At 34.3% G+C, this 21,364-nt stretch overlaps 1 protein-coding gene across 1 annotated transcript in view; it reads left to right on the top strand.

The window, feature by feature from the left end:
* The first annotated feature begins 2,108 nt into the window (after positions 1-2,108).
* Positions 2,109-21,364, top strand: part of LOC131525734 (sodium-dependent neutral amino acid transporter B(0)AT3-like) — a 32,764-nt gene continuing 13,508 nt past the window's right edge. The window contains exons 1-7 of the mRNA XM_058753645.1: positions 2,109-2,253; positions 5,905-6,045; positions 9,741-9,878; positions 11,642-11,823; positions 13,081-13,191; positions 13,842-13,954; positions 20,192-20,320. Coding sequence (XP_058609628.1) covers positions 2,109-2,253; positions 5,905-6,045; positions 9,741-9,878; positions 11,642-11,823; positions 13,081-13,191; positions 13,842-13,954; positions 20,192-20,320 — 959 coding nt within the window. The remainder of the gene's footprint in view (positions 2,254-5,904; positions 6,046-9,740; positions 9,879-11,641; positions 11,824-13,080; positions 13,192-13,841; positions 13,955-20,191; positions 20,321-21,364) is intronic.

Raw genomic sequence — 21,364 nt, 5'->3', positions numbered from 1 at the left:
ATTGAATTACAAATTATACTACAATTGGAAAATACTGTAAATTGATCAACTGTTCGGCGTGATGACGTTGAATGTCTCCGACAGCGCCTGTAGTCCCATTTAACAACTTGTTAGCAACCGCCTTTTTTAAGAAACGTAACAGTTTAAAAACATCACGAGTGTGGTGTAACTGGTGTGTTTTATGTCGTAGAATAAAACGTGAAAGTATCTTGAGCTTGTGTGAAACACGGACCTTATTTAAGGGATTTAACCAAAATACCATTCAAAAAACCCATTGACTCTGGGACGATGGAACCGGAAGTGCTAAAATGCACTCACTTCCGGGTTTTCGCCTACAAAGTGACATCATAGTTCCCCCCACTCTATACCGGAGTAGTGATGGTTGCACGGTCCTGTTGTAATGCTGTGTTTAAAAAGAAGGTTTGAGGATAACTTATATTTACCTAGACACAGAATACAGACGGAGGTTTTGCAAATTGGAAAAACAGAAAATTGTTGTGCAACATGGCTGAGGCATCATCACCTAAAGGGGTAAAGTGTGTAAATCTGATCTAAAACTCATTCTGGCCCGAACCTTCCCAGACAGCAACATAGTGTTGGCCCAGATCCGGTGTTCTGTCGATTTGTGCTACCCTGTCAGATTTTGCTACCTGCCATTAAAACAGTAGGTAGTACAATTCTACAACGAAAAATGCTACCTGTCAAATTATGATTTATTAATGTCTACACCTACCACAACCCTAAACCTACCCTTACAGTAATGCAAATACAGTAATTATGTGTTATATTCGCGGGTTGTGGCTAGAAGGGATACAGCTACAGGAAACCAACAATAAATAATTTTTTCTACCTATTAGATTGTGTTTTATTAATGTCTATACCTACCCCAACCCTAAACCTACCCATACATTAATGCAGATACATCTAATATTGTTGTTCAGCATGAGAAAAAAGACGCAATATTGATTTGCGCATGCACAGTAAGCCCTGGTAGGAAAATCTGACGGGTAGGATAAAATGTCAGGACAGCGGAATTCGTTATTCAGTTGTTCGTGACAGCTTCTCCAAAACTCGGCTGCATGACGTAAGGCCTCGGCGTGTTGTGGTTGACAAGATATGATGTTTCTTAAAATCGAAATTACATCAGTTTGTGCGTTAGCAGCAATCTCTTCTGCTTCCTGGTAAGATAACGGTTGTCCGGCCAGGTCGAAAATGCTAAAGATTTATTAAAAAAAACTTTCGTTCTAATGTTAAAACATTACTTTAATTCTTTTAACATTTAAATCTTTGCGTTGGTTTCTTCTTAAGGTGTTAGGGGCGGAGTTACCGTGGTGTAAAAGAAAAAAGCGTGAAGCGAACATTAAGCAATAAGATACTTGTCAAAATCTTGTAACATTACAATTTAAAAGCTAGCGTTTGTCACAAGTTAGAAAAGAAAAAGAGCTAACTATCTTACACGGCATCCGTCAGATATCCGCAATCTGTGGTGTCAAGACTCAGAATGAGCTCACGAGCGCTGAGGTTAGACCACACCTAAGGCACCAATTTTTATTTTCTTTAACTTGTAACAAACTCTAGCCTACCTTTTTTTATTTATTATTGTAATGTTAGATTACAAGGTTTTGACAAGTATCTTATTCTGTTGTTTTACTAACGTGTCAGATGTTTGTTTTTTTTCTAACTTGTAACAAACTCTAACTAGTTTTAACAACACTAGCTCGTCTTGACTTGTTTTACAGGGAAAAACAGTCATTGCTCATTTTACGTGTATGTTTGATGTTTTTTCTTGATACGTGAGTGAAAAAGTTTCATAAAAACATCCCTTGATCCCCTTTAACACTAATGCAACGTTTCACAATTTAAAGTTTAAAAGCACATAGTTTTTAACAGTTTTCAATGTCCACACGAAAAACACATTCTCAAACAATAAGAGAACTGTCATAAATTCCTTGCGATCACTGGGACGGATAAACACATGGCCCACTTCGACAGGTGGAGGTAGGGGGTGGAATTTTTATGACCCTAATCAATCAATTTTGGACACATAGTACACTTTGATCTCTCTCATAACCCACCCGTGGAGCGCACGGACACACACTGCATCAAGGATGGACACGGCCAGCATCGCCTCCAGCGCTCAGGAACGGCCCAAATGGGACAATAAGGTCCAGTATCTGCTGACGTGCATCGGATTCGCTGTGGGACTCGGGAACGTCTGGAGATTCCCGTACCTCTGCCAGATCTACGGAGGAGGTGACTGGATTAATACGGGAAAAATAATGCAGAAGATGATGTTGATTTCAGTGGTTTTAGATCAACTTCTATGCTGAAAAATATTCAGTGTGTAGGATTTACTTTAAAACCACTTTCGATGGTAAATGTGAACCTGGACCACAAAACCAGTCTTAAGTCGCTGGGGTATAATTGTCAAAAATACATTGTATGGGTCAAAATTATCTATTTTTCTTTTATGAAAAAAATCATTAGGATATTAAGTAAAAATCATGTTCCATGAAGATATTTTGTAAATTTCCTACCGTAAATATATCAAAACTTCATTTTTGATTAGTAATATGCATTGCTAAGAACTTTATTTGGACAACTTTAAAGACGATTTTCTCAATATTTAGATTTTTTTTGGTTCCTCAAATTCCAGATTTTCAAATAGTTGTATCTCAGCCAAATATTGTCCTATTTGTATGGCCTTTCAGGCCATATAAACCTTTATGACTGTGGTCCAGGGTCACAAATTTGACAATAATTACAAAGAAAATGGCAAACACATTGAATTATATGTGAAATATAAGTAGAAAGACTGAAATTGGATTTTCTTGTAAAACATTCTCCAATAATCTCAGAAAAATATATTTTTTACAGTATGTAACATGCTTACGAACTTTAGTTACTTCAATAATAATATTTTTTACATTAGTTAATGCATTAACTTACAATAAGCAATATATTTACAACACTTTTCATGTTACATTAGGTAATAAAAACACAACTGTTTATTGTTTATGTTCACAGTGCATTAACTCGTGTTAACAGATTTAACTTCTGATTTCAAAAAAGCATTATTAAATACTGAAATGAACATCAATATTAATAAACGCTGTATTGTTAATTGTTAGGTCTACTAATACAGTTACCCTGTTAACAAATTAACCATTTCTGTAAAGTGTTATAAAAATACTTTATGATTGCTGTTGAAAGTAATTAAATTTCCTTCATGAAAGTTCTTGAAGTCAATAAATAATAAATCAACTTCTTCCTGGAGTTATTAAATAATAAATTAAGTTAAGTTCAAATTATATTAAGTAGGTAATAATCAAATCAATCACAATAAATGCTCTTATGTCATACTATTTACAGCTGTTCTTTAATATAAAAAGAATAACAAAAAAATAACCAAGTTATTAAGTGTTTTAACATTTGCATTTATGCATTTAGCATATGCAGAATTTTATGAATTTTATCCAAAGTAATAAGGAACAAAAGCAATTTGTCAAACAGTCAACTATATTCATAAAAGTAGATGACAGGTTTATCACACAACCACATTAGCAAAAAAACACCAATTCAAACGGCTGCAGCTCAGTCGTGTTTCGTCCGATTCCACCAAATATATATATATTATTTTGAAGGTCTTTTAATAGAGAATGTGAAAATAAAAATAACATATTTTTTTTAAATTTGCTCATTGTGACTCATTTTGCCAGAACAGGTCACATACATAAATCTTCAGTTGCCTCAGGATTTGATTATGATTATGATGTATCACAATGCATCTTTTCCTCCAATTATTTAATTACCATAGTTAAAGAATTATCAAAATAAAGCTCTTTTTGTTATTTTAGCTTTGTTATTAAAAATAAAACAAAGATGCAAATAAAAAAAAAACTGTAGAGCAAATACAAAATAGGCCTAAGAAAAAATGGAATTAACAGTCCTTTACTTTTTTCATTTTACATATAATTTACAGAAGCATTTAAGTAAGAATAATACAGAAATTGAATAATCAAATGCACTGTAAAACCTGACAAGTTAGGGTAACTCAAACCATTTGAGTAAACCAATTGCCTTAACAACCCAACAAGTTAGGTTAACTCAAATCGTTTGAGGAAACTGATTGCCTTAAAATTGTAAGTTTTTAAAACTAACAATTATGAGTGCTATGAACTTATTTCAGTTGAGTTCAGTTAAGTGATTAATTAAGTGCTGATTGAGCATTAGTGATGAACACCTGCTGTTAACAAACAGAATCACTGAAGAAAAGAGAAACACAAGAACAACTGACTTCAGACACATGCTTAGATGAAATCAACTGAAATAAAATACATTAAATCTCAAGATCTGATTAAACAACCCCACAAACAGCATCACCAGCTCCACTTATTAATAACCAGACTGACTTTATTTCTGTCAGACATCTACAGAAGATCTTATTAAGAATTAATTAAGATTTATTTTCAATTGAATTAACCATGATAGAGATCAGTGTCTGCTTAAGTTGGGCTCTTTACACTTGACTTCTGTGTTAGTTGTTTTTTTTTTTTCTCTGGCTGTTGTAATCATGTGTTTCTAGAACATATTTGTTACAACTCAAAAGCCCAGAGAAAATGATCGGTACTTGGTTGACATATATTTATAATGATAATCATCTGTTAGTGAACTGATCTCATTGGGAGTGAACATAGACTCATTGTGTGTCTAGTCTCTGGTTAAATTGATGTTGTATTGATTATAGTAAAAGTGATTCTAAGAGCCACTGGTTCTGTGACAGTCAGTTAATATAAAGGACTTTTTAACAGGTTGTCCACAAAAAGTTTTAATCTATGGTAGCAATCAGACTCACACAGACATCAAGAATCAGCTTGTGAACCTCAACAATGGTGACCATTAAAAAAAATAAAAATAAAAATCATGCTGCAATGCATGCTGGGTACTAGGTGAGCGGGGAGTAGAATTGAGCGGAGCGGTCTGGTGCGACTTTGAGCGGTGGAGCGGGGGAGCGAACACCCACGTGAGCGGGGAGCGGAAATTCTGACCGCTCAGCTCCGCTCACACGCTCTGGCCCACACTCATGCTCCCATCTCTGTCCCAGTCTTTTATAGAGCGCCATGATTCCATTCAGGCGTGTAACCACTCCCTTCGGCCAATCACCTGCAACTCAGAAAAAAACGGTTACTCACTGGAACCGTCACAATATACACACACACACTTTATTTATGTATGATTTATTATTATTTTTATTATTATTTACTATTTTATTATTACATACTATTATTATTTTTATATATTTTTATTTTTTAAAAGCACCAACAATATTTGTAAAATACAATGCTGCAGTGTTTGGGGTTACTTTTTCAAGTAAGTAGTAATGTAACATTACTTTTAAATTTACAACTAAATATCTGAGTTACTTTTGCAAATGAGTAACGCAATACTGTAAATGCATTACTTTCCCTAAAAAGTAACAATGTAACATAAGTTACTTTTTTATTGAGTAACGCAATACTGTAAATGCATTACTTTCCCTAAAAAGTAACAATGTAACATAAGTTACTTTTTTATTGAGTAACGCAATACTGTAAATTCATTACTTTCCCTAAAAAGTAACAATGTAACACAATAAGTTACTTTTTATCGAGTAACCCAATATTGTAATGCATTACTTTCCATAAAAAGTAACAATGTAACACAATAAGTTACTTTTTTATTGAGTAACCCAATATTGTAATGCATTACATAGTTACTTTTTAAGGAAAGTAACACAATAAGTTACTTTTTTATTGAGTAACGCAATATTGTAATGCATTCCTTCTAAAAGTAACTTTCCCCAACACTGCATATCAGTATTTGAAGTCAGATCTGGAGGTTGTTGTTTTGTTGTGTGTGTGTCAGGTGCGTTCCTGATCCCGTACCTGATCGCACTGGTCTTCGAGGGTCTGCCGCTGCTGTATCTGGAGCTGGCCATCGGTCAGAGTCTGAGGAAGGGCAGCATTGGTGTCTGGCACTCCATCTCTCCTCTGCTGGGTGGAGTCGGTGAGTGAAACACATTCAGCTGCACGTTACTCACACACACTGACATCCACAGAATGTTTTCCAGACAGAACCATGAAACTACATCAGTAAAGTTCCTAAACTAACTTTGATGTTGGCTTGACAAAGCCTTGCATGAAATAACTCTAAAAAGCTTCACGTTTGAAGATTTTACTTTAAGTCAATAAAATGTTAATAAAATGTTCTAGAACATTGCTAAAATATTTAAGCAAGTTGCTATCATGATTTAACATGCATGTTAACATGTTTTATCATGTTGCTAGCATGTTTTAGCACATTGATAACAAGGCGCAGGCGCAGTGATATTACGCAGTGCCTGAAAATAGTCCCCAGCTATATTATAACTAGTTACCTAGCTGGGGACTACTTTCAGGCGCTGCGTAATTCTTGGTCGTAACTCTTTGGTCATTTTTGAACGCGATGCTACTGGTCTAATCGGATTCAATGATCTATGCTAAGCTATGCTAAAAGTGCTATCGCCAGACCCGGAGATCGGCTGAATGGATTCCAAAACGGTAAAACTCAACTGATTAACTCTGGGGGAGTTGGATAATGAGCCTATTTCCAAAAAAAGTGGAGTGTTCCTTTAACAAACACAATCACTGACAGAAAGAGAAACACAAGAACAACAACTGTAGCTCAAATAGTAGAGCATGGCGCTAGCAACGCCAAGATCATGGGTTCGATTCCCAGGGAAAGCAAGAGCTGATAAAATGTAAAAACTGTAACTTGAATGCAATGTAAGTTGCTTTGGATAAAAGCGTCTGCTAAATGCATAAATGTAAATGTAACTGACTTTAGACACATGCTTAGATGAAATCAACTGAAATAAAATTCATTAAATCTCAAGAGCTGATTAAACAGCATCACCAGCTCCACTTATTAATAACCAGACTGACTTTATTTCTGTCAGACATCTACAGAAGATCTTATTGAGAATTAACTGAGGTTTAGATGTTGATTTATTGTTTCAATTGAAGTAACCATGTTAGAGATCAGTGTCTGCTTTAGTTGGGCTCTTGACCCTTGACTTTTGTGTTGGTTGGTTTTTTTTTTTTCTCTGGCTGTTGTAATCATGTGTTTCTCAAACATATTTGTTACAGCTCAAAAGCCCAGAGAAAATGATCGGTAGTTGGTTGTCATATATTTATAATGTAAGTGAACTGACAAAGACAAACTGTTTATAAAGTCTTTTATATTAACTGACTGTCACAGAACCACTGGCTCTTAGAATCACTTTTACTATAATCAATACAACATCAATTTAACCAGAGATTAGACACACAATGAGTCTATGTTCACTCTCAATGAGATCAGGGGCCTGTTCCATAAAACAAGTTTACTAAATAAACCAGGCTTATTTCAGTAATTCTGACTTATTTTCATTTGATTTGGTTTCTGAAAGCAAAATGACCATAGCTCAAGCTCAGTCACTGTGACAACTCATGCTGAGAAACTAACCTGGTCCGGAGCAGGCTAACTGTCAGACTAAGCTGAGCTCCTCTAACACTGACCAATGGGAATGCACATACAATTAGTTGACTTTATTATTAGTCCAAAAATAAAAGTAGCCTATGAAGAAAATACACCTTAAATAATCAAATAAATAAAAAATAGGCTACAACCAACTGTATTTAATGTATTGTGCCCAAAATGTAGGCTAATGACATTTAGTTGCTACTTGCGCGTTTAGTTGATCAGTGGTTTCTAGCCATGCAGCCTTTCTCTCTGAATTTATGACAGCTGCACCTTTTATGGTTATTAGAACATTAAAACATTGCAATCTAAAATGGCTCTTTAAAGCATTAAAAACACTAAATCAAAAGTTAAAATCACTGAATTAAAATAAATAATAGAAATCAGACTACATTTTAACTGATAAGAGGAACACACATTTAACTCATTTGAGCTAGTATGGCTGTATTAGCCAGCTTACATTTGATTTACAGTTACTGCTATCATAAAAATACACTTATATGTAGGATTAAAATTCTATGTGTCACATTTAATGTCCAACAACAAATATTTTAGCAGAATGTATATTGTATTCGGAATTCTTGCGCTATTATTCTATTCTGCTCCGTCTGTGTAGCGCGCATGCACTCAGCAGCGCTCGTTCACTCACGTAAGCCTCGCTCACTCCTGACAGCAAAATGGATATATTTGCATGACTTACTAACATTTACAGATGAAAAATATACCTGTGACGTGTCAGTTAAACACTGAGAAAAACATAACGTCTCAAATGCATTAAACAACACAAATATTTGCTGTTTGCAATATTCAAGTCAGGTTTTGGACTTTAATCCCCGTTTTTCTTAACGTCTTTTACGGAACAGACCCCAGTTCACTTACAGATGATTGTCATTATAAATATACATCAACCAACTGCCGATCACTTTCTCTGGGCTTTTGAGTTGTAACAAATATGTTCGAGAAACACATGATTATAACAGCCAGGGGGAAAAAAACCCAACTAACACAGAAGTCAAGTGTAAAGAGCCCAACTAAAGAAGACACTGATCTCTAACATGGTTACTTCAATTGAAAATAAATCTTAATTAATTCTCAATAAGATCTTCTGTAGATGTCTGACAGAAATAAAGTCAGTCTGGTTATTAATAAGTGGAGCTGGTGATGCTGTTCGTGGGGTTGTTTAATCAGATCTTGAGATTTAATGTATTTTATTTCAGTTGATTTCATCTAAGGTCATGGCTGAAGTCAGTTGTTGTTCTTGTGTTTCTCTTTTCTTCAGTGATTCTGTTTGTTAACAGCAGGTGTTCATCACTAATGCTCAATCAGCACTTAATTAATCACTTAACTGAACTCAACTGAAATAAGTTCAGTGCAGTTTTTAAACATTTTTAGGTTTAAAAACTTAAAACATTTAAAAAAGTTTTAAGACAATAAGTTTCATCAAATGGTTTGAGTTATCCTAACTTGGGTTTTTAAGGCAATTGGTTTACTCAAACGGTTTGAGTTACCGTGACTTGTTGGGCATATATCTTATTTAATGAACTCAACTGAAATACGTTCAGAGTACTCATAACTATTAGTTTTAAAAAACTTAAATATTTTAAGACAATAAGTTTCCTCAAATGGTTTGAGTTAACCTAACTTTTCAGGTTTTTAATGCAATCGGTTTACTCAAACGGTTTGAGTTACCCTAACTGTTGGGTTTTACAGTGTGTTGATAACATGATTATCTTCTAATTTAATATGTTGATAGTATGTTTTAACGTGATGTTAGTATGATTTAGTATGTTTCTAACATGATTTAACACATTGTTAGCATGTTTTAACATGATTTAATATGTGGCAAGCATGATTTAGCATGTTTAGGATAGTCATTAAGCTTTGCTGGTGACAGACAGCTTAAACACTCTGTACAAAGGTTTTCACCCCCTCAGTGAAAGTCTATGTGACTTTCATTTAAGTAGTTTTGATAGGTCCGGCTTTGTCAAGCCAACATCCCAACATCAGCGGGCTTGTTTTTATAGCTGTGAAGCATGCTGAATTTTCTTTTATGGCTTTTATTCTCTGGTTGTTGTTTTCTGCGGCATTCTGTTATTTTCCATGGTTGAATGTTTAATGTGTTGTCAGATTGTATTCAAGTCTTTATGAGCTCATAAAAGCATTATTGGGTTATTACCGTATAATTGCACTTGTGTTGGCAGGCGTGGCATCAATGATCATCTCGTTGCTGGTGGGTTTGTTTTATAATACCATCCTGGCCTGGGTTCTCTGGTATTTCTTCCACTCGTTTCAGGATCCACTGCCCTGGAGCCAATGCCCCATCAACGAGAACCGCACCGGTACTGAGAGAGAAACACGCCAGGAACACTGCAGAACAAATACGACATTTCGGTCCATTTGGACATTTCTTTCATCACAATTAAGCTTGTTTGTTATGAGGTGCCCATAAATGTAATATAATGAAAATTAAGCGAAGGATGAGGTTCAGGCAGGAAGTAATGAAAATAAAAATAAAAATCAGAAAATCAGAATCCTGTAAATCATAAAAGTTTAAAAAAAAAGAGAAAAGCAATTCTTACAAAACCTGTCAAGGCCTGTCAGCATGTCTTAGTCATAATTTATCAATAATAAATAAATAAATAAACCATAATTTAAATAAAATATAAATTAAATAAAAACATACATATAAATAAATATATATAGGAATACATAAAAATACAGTAAATAAAATTAATACCAAAATATGAATAAAACAAATAAAAATAAAAATATATATTAAAAGAAAGAAAAATGCAAAAACAAACTAATCAATAACATCCAAAAAAGTACAAAGCAAACAAAAATATAAATACATTAAAAATAAATGAATAAATAAATAGAAAATAAATAAATAAAATTATAAATGCAATAAAATTATGAATATGTAAAATATACACAATATACTTGTCACGAATCCGGTCTATGAAGTTCCGTTCACTCACCACCAGAGGTCACTCGCTCACCACATTGACTCTCACAGCACAGATCACACTGGACTCAATTTCCCATCATCCATTGAACTGATTGCACACACAGCTGATTGCACTGATCACACACCCTACTTAAGCCATGGACTTTCTCCCCCTCACGGCTGAGTATTGTATGCACATATCCCTCTCCTAGCGATAGTTACTCTACAGAGCCCTTGTTAGTTATCCTAGTCTTGCCTTGCCTGTTTTGCTGTGTTTTATTCTAGCCCATGTTTCCTGGATTAACCCTTTCCGTGTTTCTGTTCAGTTCCTGTATTGTCCTGCGTTTTTCACTCCCCTAGTGTTAGCTGCTTTACGGAACGTTTGTTGTTTTCTAGTCTGTTTTCCCAGTATTTACCCCTGTCTCACTGTTCGGACTCTGTTTATTCCCTTGCCTGAATTATAGCCCGTGTACCTGGATTATCTCTCTGCCTTGCCCTTTTGGATACTGTTCACCCATCGTCGACCTTCGCTTGCCCTAGGATTACTCCTTGTCTTGTCCCTGCCATACCTGTTTGCCATTGTTTCGACCCTGCCTGTATATATGACCATGCCTTTAAATAAAAGCTTGCACTTGGATCCGTACGTCTCACGTCTCGTCAGCCACTTTACAATACTGTACATAAATAGAAATATATATATACAAATTAAATAAAAAATATATACAAATTAGCAAAGGAATACATAAAAATATAGCAAATAATATAAATACAAAAATATGATTAAAACAAATAAATATATAAATGTACATTAAAAGTAAAGAAAAATACAATAAAATAAAATCTAATAAAAATAATAGATAAAATAACATTTTAAACAAATAAATAGGAATACATAAATAAATGCAACAAATAAATCCATTAAAAAGTAAATATAAATAAAATATACATTAAGTATATAAAGTAATTAAGTACCTAAATTAAGGAATTAATAACGTTTTATATATACAGTAATGTTTTTAAATGATGTATTATAAATGTGTGTTGTATACACACTTTAAGACATTAAGAATAAACATATTATATAACAATATTTGCTGTTATTTGTTTTTCCCAAGTATCTGAGGTGTTGTTATCTGGGTCCGTGTGGTGTAGGTTACGTGGAGGAGTGTGTCGCCAGCACACCGGTCAACTACTTCTGGTACAGACAGACGCTGAACATCTCGCCGGACATCGAGGAGAGCGGCTCGCTTCAGTGGTGGCTCGTCGTGTGTCTGGCCTCAGCCTGGAGCATCGTCTACATCTGCTTCATACGGGGCATCGAGACCATCGGCAAGGTGACACCAACCGTCCCAAAAACAACAGCCTTTACTGAGCTTGAATGTTACCGTTTTATTACTGCATTTGATCCTTTTTGATAAATTTGAGAAATTCTTTGAAATTTCAAATTACACATGAACCAGAACAAGAATACATGTAAAAAAATACATATATTTTTTTGTCAATATTAATCAGAACTCTTATTTGAATATATCATTGTATGTAATTTATAAGAACACATAATCTGAGAATAACCCCATTGGAATGAATAGGGATTAATTCAAAAACCTACATATTTATTTCTAACAAAACAAACATTGTTCAAAGATTTAAAACAGGAGTAAAGAATTTTACTTGCATAAAATATTTCAAAAAGTGATCAGTTTTTCATGCTGCAGTCGTTCATCAACAAAATTTAGTCCAAAAGTGCGTAAGATTTGAGAAAAAGACTCAATATGTCACAAAAGTTTTTTGACACTCATGTAACTTCATAGATTATTTTACAGAAGGTATTTGTGACACTAATGGTGCTCCAAACAAACCCGGGTCAAAAATTACCCAAACACGAAACAAATTACATCTCAGAAAAAATAACTGTAAAAAATCTGAAAAAAATAAACGATGTGTATTTTGAGGTTCTTAGAGCATTTTCAGAGCTTCGTTCCCTTACTAAAATCTATGCATTTTTTAGACATTTTTATGTATCTCTTCCAGAACACTGACTTGAATGCGCTGTGAGGGTTAAGCAAAAATCCACCTAATAATTGTGATAATTTTTTCAGAAAAAGAAACTTAATATTTCATGATTTTGCTTCTCAAATAATTATCTGGACTTAAGAATGTTTTGATATTTATATTCTAAAACAAGGCAAAATTACTGAGGAAGAAATAACACTGTTAATAATTAATAACAATAACATTGTTTTCATCTAATGGTGCTCCATGCAAAACCGTGTTCCTGTGGCTCAGTGGTAGAGCATTGTGTTAGCAGCGAAAAAGGTCGTGGGTTCAATTCCCAGGGAACACACATACCGATTAAAAAAAAAAGATGTATAGCCTGAATGCACTGTAAGTCGCTTTGGATAAAAGCGTCTGCTAAATGCATAAATGTAAATGTAAAACCGGGTCAAAAATGACCCGAACACAAAACACGTTATATCTCTGAAAAAATAACTGTAAAAAATCTGAAAAAAATAAATGCTGCTCTGCAGAGAACTAAAAACTTACTAAAAACTAGGCATTGTTCAGAAGTGTTTCTCTGGACTGTGTTGCAGGCCGTGTACGTGACGGCCACGTTTCCATACCTGGTGTTGACCATCTTTCTGGTGAGGGCCCTTACTCTGCCTGGGGCCACAGATGGGCTTCTGTACCTCTTCACTCCAGACGTGAGTCTCACACTCTCACACACACAGACTCACACACAGACTTTTTTCTACTGTACAGATTATATATTCTATTGTCCTACACCAACCCTACACCTAAACCTACCCCTTACAGGAAACTTTCTGCATTTTTAGATTTTCAAAAAACTTCATTCTGTGTGATTTATTAGCTTGTTTGCCCGTGGAGACATCAATTTAGGTCCCCACCGTGACACGAGTCCCCATGAGTCTGTGTGTATTCATGTTTAAGTCCCCACCTGAATAGAAAAGCAGGTACACACACACACACACACACATGTTGGTATATGTGGTTTACGGGGACTCTCCATAGGCGTAATGGTTTTTATACTGTACAAACTGTATGTCCTATTGCCCTACACCAACCCTACACCTAAACCTACCCCTTACGGGAGACTGTCTGCATTTTTAGATGGAAAAATACCATTTAGTATATTTTTTAAGCCTTTTGTTTTACGGGGACATAGGCAGTGTCCTCATAAACCACCTTCAAATTGTAATACCTCTGTCATACCCATGTTATTATACAAATTTTGTCCCCGTAAACCACAAAAACCAGTACACACTCTCTGTCTCACACACACACACACACAGACACAGACACACACACGTTTGATGTGATCTTGTGTCTGCAGTGGACGCTGCTGACGGATCCTCAGGTTTGGCTGGACGCTGCGACGCAGATCTTCTTCTCTCTGTCTCTGGCGTTCGGTGGACTCATCGCCTTCTCCAGCTACAACCCCAAAAAGTACAACCTGACAAGAAAAAAAAATCAATTCTGTTACAAATTCCAATGAGACCAATGATTCTTACATTTCACATTCATCCTACACTGTAAAAAGTGATCCACTATATTTACTCAATAAAATTGAGTAATCCACTATATTTACTCAATAAAATTGTGTCAACAGATTACAAGCAATATTATTAATTAAATTCAACACATAAAAATTAATTAGAATTAATCAAATGAGATGATTACAAATTAACCATTCAAAATGAGTAAAATAGCACAAAAAAATTAAGTAAAATTTAAACAAAAATATTGGTTTCTTTGGACAAAAAACACTATGCTAATGATACTATGTTATTCATGTCAGGCCAGTAGTTGGCGATCAAGAAACACTGCGCAAAAACATAATTTGCATGCACATGACGTCACCTTTTTCACAAATTCATGTTTTTGTTGTTTACATGGAGATGATACAGGCATCTTGTTCAAAAGCTTGTGTTTCCAGGCCCCAAAACAGTTATTGAAGACACCTGATGTTAACAAACAGAATAACTGAAGGAGAAAATCTGAATTTTAGGTTACCATTACGGTGGTCAATGTTTGCTTTAGTTGGGCTCTTGACCCTTGACTCTTTTAACATTAGATATTGTTTGGCTGCTGTTACAGAGTTAAACAACAGTTAGACAAGCCTAATGAAAAGGTGGTCTGGTGTTGTTGATTATGTATTGTCATCATCATTTGCCCTGAATCTCTGAATTAGATTTACTTTGATTACAGCAGTCCCGTAATTCTACAGTATAAGATCTGAACTTTTCAGTATAATCCAAAGGATTTCTTAAAAATTGTTCTTTTAGGCACACTCTGACATCAAGAATCAGAGTATGAATCTCAACAACGGTGATAAACAGATCAACTCTGAACGTCACAAAACAAACTACTAAAAATATGCAATGCATGATGGGAGCTATTGATGAGTTTTGATTGGTGGCACCCAGAATGCACTGCAACATTTGATGGTCACCATTGTTGAGGTTCTCACGCTGATACTTGATGTCTGTGTGCCTAGATAAAAGACTTTTTTATTATTTGACCAGGAGAACTTTTAAAAATCTGTTTATGTTGAAAATTCCAGATATTACACTGTACAATCATAGGATGGCAGAAATCTATACGATAAATCCAACTGAGAGATTCAGGTCAGATGATGATGTCAAAACATAACCAACACCACCCGATCACCTTTTCTCTTTGGCTTGTCTTAACTGTTGTTTAACTCTGTAACAGCAGCCAAACAACATCTAAATGTTAAAGAGTCAAGGGTCAAGAGCCCAACTAAAGCAAACATTGACCACCGTAATGGTAACCTAAAAATTCAGATTTTCTCCTTCAGTGATTCTGTTTGTTAACATCAGCTGTCTTCAATAACTGTTCTCCATGTAAACAACAAAAACATGAATTTGTGAAAAAGGTGACGTCATGTGTATGCAAATTACGTTTTTGCGCAGTGTTTCTTGATCGCCAACTACTGGCCTGGCATGCATAACATAGTATCATTAGCATAGTGTTTATGGTCCAAAGAAACCAATATTTTTGTTTAAATTTTACTTGACTTTTTTGTGCTATTTTACTCATTTTGAATGGTTAATTTGTAATCATCTCATTTGATTAATTCTAATTAATTTTTATGTGTTGAATTTAATTAATAATATTGCTTGTAATCTGTTGACACAATTTTATTGAGTAAATATAGTGGATTACTCAATTTTATTAAGTAAATATACACAGTAAAACCTCCAGTGTTAAATCAACACTCCCAGTGTATATATAATCCACACTCAGAGTGTTAAAAAAGTAACACTGAAGCAGTGTTGAAGTTAATGAGATAATTAGTTTAGTAATTGAGTGATGATTGAGCATTAGTGAAGAACACCTGCTGTTAACAAACTGAATCACTGAAAGAAAGAGAAAGAAGAACAGAAAAAAAAGAGACGAGACGAGCAGAAATAAAAGACCTACAACTGACTTCAGCCACAGTCTTCGATGAAATCAACACAAGATAAAAGAAGACATTAAATCTCTCAAGATCTCAGCAGAGGATGAGTAAACAACTCCATGAACAGCATCACCAGCTTCACATGTTACTAACCGGATTGACTTTAGATGTTGATGTTTTAGTTTTGTTTGAGTTACCATTATCGAGGTCAGTGTTTACTTTAGTTGGGCTCTTGACCCTTGATTTAAAACGCTATAATTTCTTTGGCTGCTATAACCGCGTGTTTGTTTAGACATGTTAGTTATGGCAAAAAATAAAAGAAAAAGCCTAGAAAAAATGTGATCAGGGCTGGTTACATTTCAATAAAGATGTACAGTGGCTTGAATAACGGGTGTAATTTGGAGTGTAGTCACTGGTAGATTTATTAGTTAATTTTGTTATTGAGATTATATACATCGTTTAAGATCTAGTAGTTTTGAGATTAATCTGAAAGACTTTTGAAATTTATTTTGCACTGTAAGTTTACTTTTCTTCATCAAACAGACTTCAAGAATCAGCGAATGAATCTCAACAATGGTGACAATCAACATAAAGCTCCATGTTGCAGTGCATTCTGGGAGCACCAATCAAAACTCATCCATGGCTCCCAGCATGCAATGCGACATGAATAAATTATGCAGCTGTCTTAGTATTTTCTTTTATTCTTACTATTTCCTTTTGTTTTGCTATTGTGTTGTGACTTTTAGTAGCGTGTTTTGTAATGTTCACAGAGGATCTGTTTATCTGAATATGTTGATTGTCACCATTGTTGAGATTCATATGCTGATTCTTGATGTCTGTATGATAATGCAATCTTAACCTTTTAGTGCCTATTTACTTTTAAAAGTCTTTCAAATTATTTTTCAAACCGATGGATCAAACTCTATATTTTATGTGAGCAAAATAAAAAAAAAACTTATCAATCAATGAGAATGCTCTGAATGAAATCAGTTACGGAAATCACTAAATGCTGGTGATTTCTTTATAGAAATCTAACCATCAACACCCAAATGCCATAACTAGCATGTCTAAACAAACACACGGTTATAGCAGCCAAAGTAATTATAATGTTTTAAGTCAAGGGCCAAGAGCCCAACTAAAGCAAACACTGACCTCGATAATGGTAACTCAAACAAAACTAAAGCATCAACATCTAAAGTCAATCTGGTTAGTAACGTGTGAAGCTGGTGATGCTGTTTGTGGAGTTGTTTAATCATCCTCTGCTGAGATCTTCAGAGATTTAATGTCTTCTTTTATCTTGTATTTCTGCTCGTCTCGTCTCTTTTTTTCTGTTCTTCTTTCTCTTTCTTTCAATGGTTCAGTTTGTTAACAGCAGGTGTTCTTCACTAATGCTCAATCATCACTCAATTACTAAACTAATTATCTCATTAACTTTAACACTGCTTCAGTGTTACTTTTTTAACACTCTGAGTGTGGATTATATATACACTGGGAGTGTTGATTTAACACTGGAGGTTTTACTGTGTAGTGGATCACTTTTTACAGTGTAATATTCTATTATAATATTCTGTAACTTTGCAAAAAGGTTCATTTGTTAACATCAGTTAACAACATTAGTTACAATGAACTAACATTTAAACTTCTAAAGAATTTATTAATCTTAGTTAAATGTTAAAATCAAAGTTTACATCTGTCAATATTATTTAATGAACCTGAACATGAAATAATAATGAACAGTTTTTATTAACTAATGTTAACAAATATTAATAAATATGTATAAATAAATAAAAGAATACATAAACATAGTAAATAAAAATATAAATAAATACATTAAAAGTTCATTTCAATTATAAATATAAAAATATATTTACTCAGCAAAATATATATTACATATATTACATGAATTGCAATACTATACATACATATAAAAACATACATAGAACCAGCAACAAAATATTAATATTATAGTTTAGTTCACAGAGACTACAAAAATCTACACAATATATACTGAATCAGCAAACAAATGTAATGTTAATATTATACATATTATTACATAAACAGCAATACTCTTAAAGAATATATACATACATATATTCATATTACAAAGTTCACAGAGACATAAATGTATATTAAATATTTCTAATGAAGATTAACTTGTTTCTAAGAAAAGAAGTGTTAAATAATTCGTAACACTGAATCACAAATTATTACATAAATTGCAATACAAAAAAAACAAAAACAAGAAATAAACTACAGTATTGAATCGGCAACAAAATACACAACATAATTCATTATCATACACAGTAAAACCTCCAGTGTTAAATCAACACTCCCAGTGTATATATAATCCACACTCAGAGTGTTAAAAAAGTAACACTGAAGCAGTGTTAAAGTTAATGAGATAATTAGTTTAGTAATTGAGTGATGATTGAGCATTAATGAAGAACACCTGCTGTTAACAAACTGAACCATTGAAAGAAAGAGAAAGAAGAACAGAAAAAAAGAGACGAGACGAGCAGAAATACAAGATAAAAGAAGACATGAAATATCTGAAGATCTCAGCAGAGGATGATTAAACAACTCCACAAACAGCATCACCAGCTTCACACGTTACTAACCAGATTGACTTTAGATGTTGATGCTTTAATTTTGTTTGAGTTGCCATTATCGAGGTCAGTGTTTGCTTTAGTTGGGCTCCTGGCCCTTGACTTAAAACATTATGATTACTTTGGCTGCTATAACCGCGTGTTTGTTTAGACATGCTAGTTATGGCATTAGGGTGTTGATGGTTAGATTTCTATAAAGAAATCACCAGCATTTAATGATTTCCGTAACTGATTTCATTCAGAGCATCCTCATTGATTGATTAGTTTTTTATTTTTATTTTGCTCACATAAAATATAGAGTTTGATCCATCAGTTTTAAAATTAATTTGAAAGACTTTTAAAAGTAAATAGGCACTGAAAGGTTAAGATTGCATTATCATACAGACATCAAGACTCAGCGTATGAATCTCAACAATGATGACAATCAACATATTCAGATAAACAGATCCTCTGTGAACATTACAAAACACGCTACTAAAAGTCACAACACAATAGCAAAACAAAAGGAAATAGTAATAATAAAAGAAAATACTAAGACAGCTGCATAATTTATTCATGTCACATTGCATGCTGGGAGCCATGGATGAGTTTTGATTGGTGCTCCCAGAATGCACTGCAACATGGAGCTTTATGTTGATTGTCACCATTGTTGATATTCATTCGCTGATTCTTGAAGTCTGTTTGATGAAGTAAAGTAAACTCTCAGTGCAAAATAAGTTTCAAAAGTCTTTCAGATTAATCTTAAAACTGCTAGATCTTAAACGATGTATATAATCTCAATAACAAAATTAACTAACAAATCTACCAGTGACTACACTCCAAATTACACCCGCTATTCAAGCCACTATACATCTTTACTGAAATGTAGCCAGCCCTGATTATATCTTCTCCAGGCTTTTTCTTTTCTTTTTTGCCATAACTAACATGTCTAAACAAACACGCGGTTATAGCAGCCAAAGAAATTATAATGTTTTAAATCAAGGGTCAAGAGCCCAACTAAAGCAAACACTGACCTCGATAATGGTAACTCAAACAAAACTAAAACATCAACATCTAAAGTCAATCTGGTTAGTAACGTGTGAAGCTGGTGATGCTGTTTATGGAGTTGTTTAATCATCCTCTGCTCAGATCTTGAGAGATTTAATGTCTTCTTTTATCTTGTGTTGATTTCATCGAAGGCTGTGGCTGAAGTCAGTTGTAGGTCTTTTATTTCTGCTCGTCTCGTCTCTTTTTTTCTGTTCTTCTTTCTCTTTCTTTAAGTGATTCAGTTCGTTAACAGCAGGTGTTCTTCACTAATGCTCAATCATCACTCAATTACTAAACTAATTTTCTCATTAACTTTAACACTGCTTCAGTGTTACTTTTTTAAGTGTTTTCTGAGTGTGGATTATATATACACTGGGAGTGTTGATTTAACACTGGAGGTTTTACTGTGCAGGCACAATTTTTATTATTTTAGCTGTTGACCAAAACATACTCAAGTTACAGTTATATAATGAATGTGAATTAAAGCTTAACATCTGCACTTCAATTTCATCTTGATTGTTATATTTCAAATCCATTGTAGTGGTGTATAAAGGCAAAAGCACAGAAACTCAGTCGGTGTGTGAATACTTCTGGACCTGACTGTGTATGTAACTGTGTGTGTTTCAGGAATGACTGTGAACGGGACGCTCTGTTTGTTGGGATCATTAACAGCGCCACGTCTCTCTACGCTTCCATTCCCATCTTCGCCATCCTGGGCTTCAAAGCCACGAGCAACTACAACTCCTGTATTAAGAGGTGAAGCACAGCAAACTCAACTCGTGCCTTTATTATGCACGGACACACACGCACTATAAGCAGAGGCGGACAATCCAGGGGTCAGAAAGTAAAAGTCCTGCCATATTTTTGTTCCACCCATGAACTCTGCAGCTGATTTCACCAGAGGAGGAACCAAGTCATTCCTTTCAAGTCACAAGCAAGTCTCAAGTCAAATCCCAAGTCCTCAAAGAGTTAAAGTTAATGAGATAATTAAGTGTCTAATTAAATGATGATTGTGCATTAGTGATGAACACCTGCTGTTATTGAGAATTACAGAGGATCAGATATTAATGTTTTAATGGTTAAAATGATGCCACCATCATGGAGATCAGTGTTTGCTTTAGTTGGGCTCTTGGCCTTTGACTCCTGTGTCAGATCTCTTCTTTGCAGCATTACATGTGTTGCTGTAAAGTAAAGAGATCAGGGCTGCACAATGAGCAACCATGCTTTTACAGCTGTACTGATTGTTTTTTTTTTCATCTTTATGTTGTATGTTTGGGTTTTGAGAAGTCAACCTTGTGAAACAGCATGCGAAGAACTTGTTCTAATGGTTATGATGAATTCATTTGAAATTGACTGTATTTAATGCATATAAACACTTAAACTCTTCTGGTATTTAGACGCACGCAGACATAATGAACCAGTATATGAATCTCAACAATGGTGACAACCAACAAAATTCTTCATGCTGCAATGTATGCTGGGTAAGACCATGGTAAAAACTCCCATCATGCACTGCAGTATGAATTATTATTGTCACCACCGTTGAGGATCATATGATAAGTGTTCATGTCTAAAAGCCTGAGCTGATGCAGTTCTTCCTCCTAATATGTAATCACTACAGTAGCGTTTGTTTGATAGGACTTTTTTTCCCTGAAATTCAGTAATAGCTGAATATCACTCAATAAACCAAAGCGAGACACCTTCATGATGCCCATTCAAATGATTTAAAAGCAGAAAGCATAAGCTAATCTGCTACATCAAGTTCTTTGCTGTGAAACAATATTGCACTTGCTTAAAAGC

This window comes from Onychostoma macrolepis, chromosome 19 (assembly GCF_012432095.1).
Source record: "Onychostoma macrolepis isolate SWU-2019 chromosome 19, ASM1243209v1, whole genome shotgun sequence".
Classification (NCBI taxonomy): domain Eukaryota; kingdom Metazoa; phylum Chordata; class Actinopteri; order Cypriniformes; family Cyprinidae; genus Onychostoma; species Onychostoma macrolepis.
This window is presented reverse-complemented; position numbering and strand designations above follow the sequence as displayed.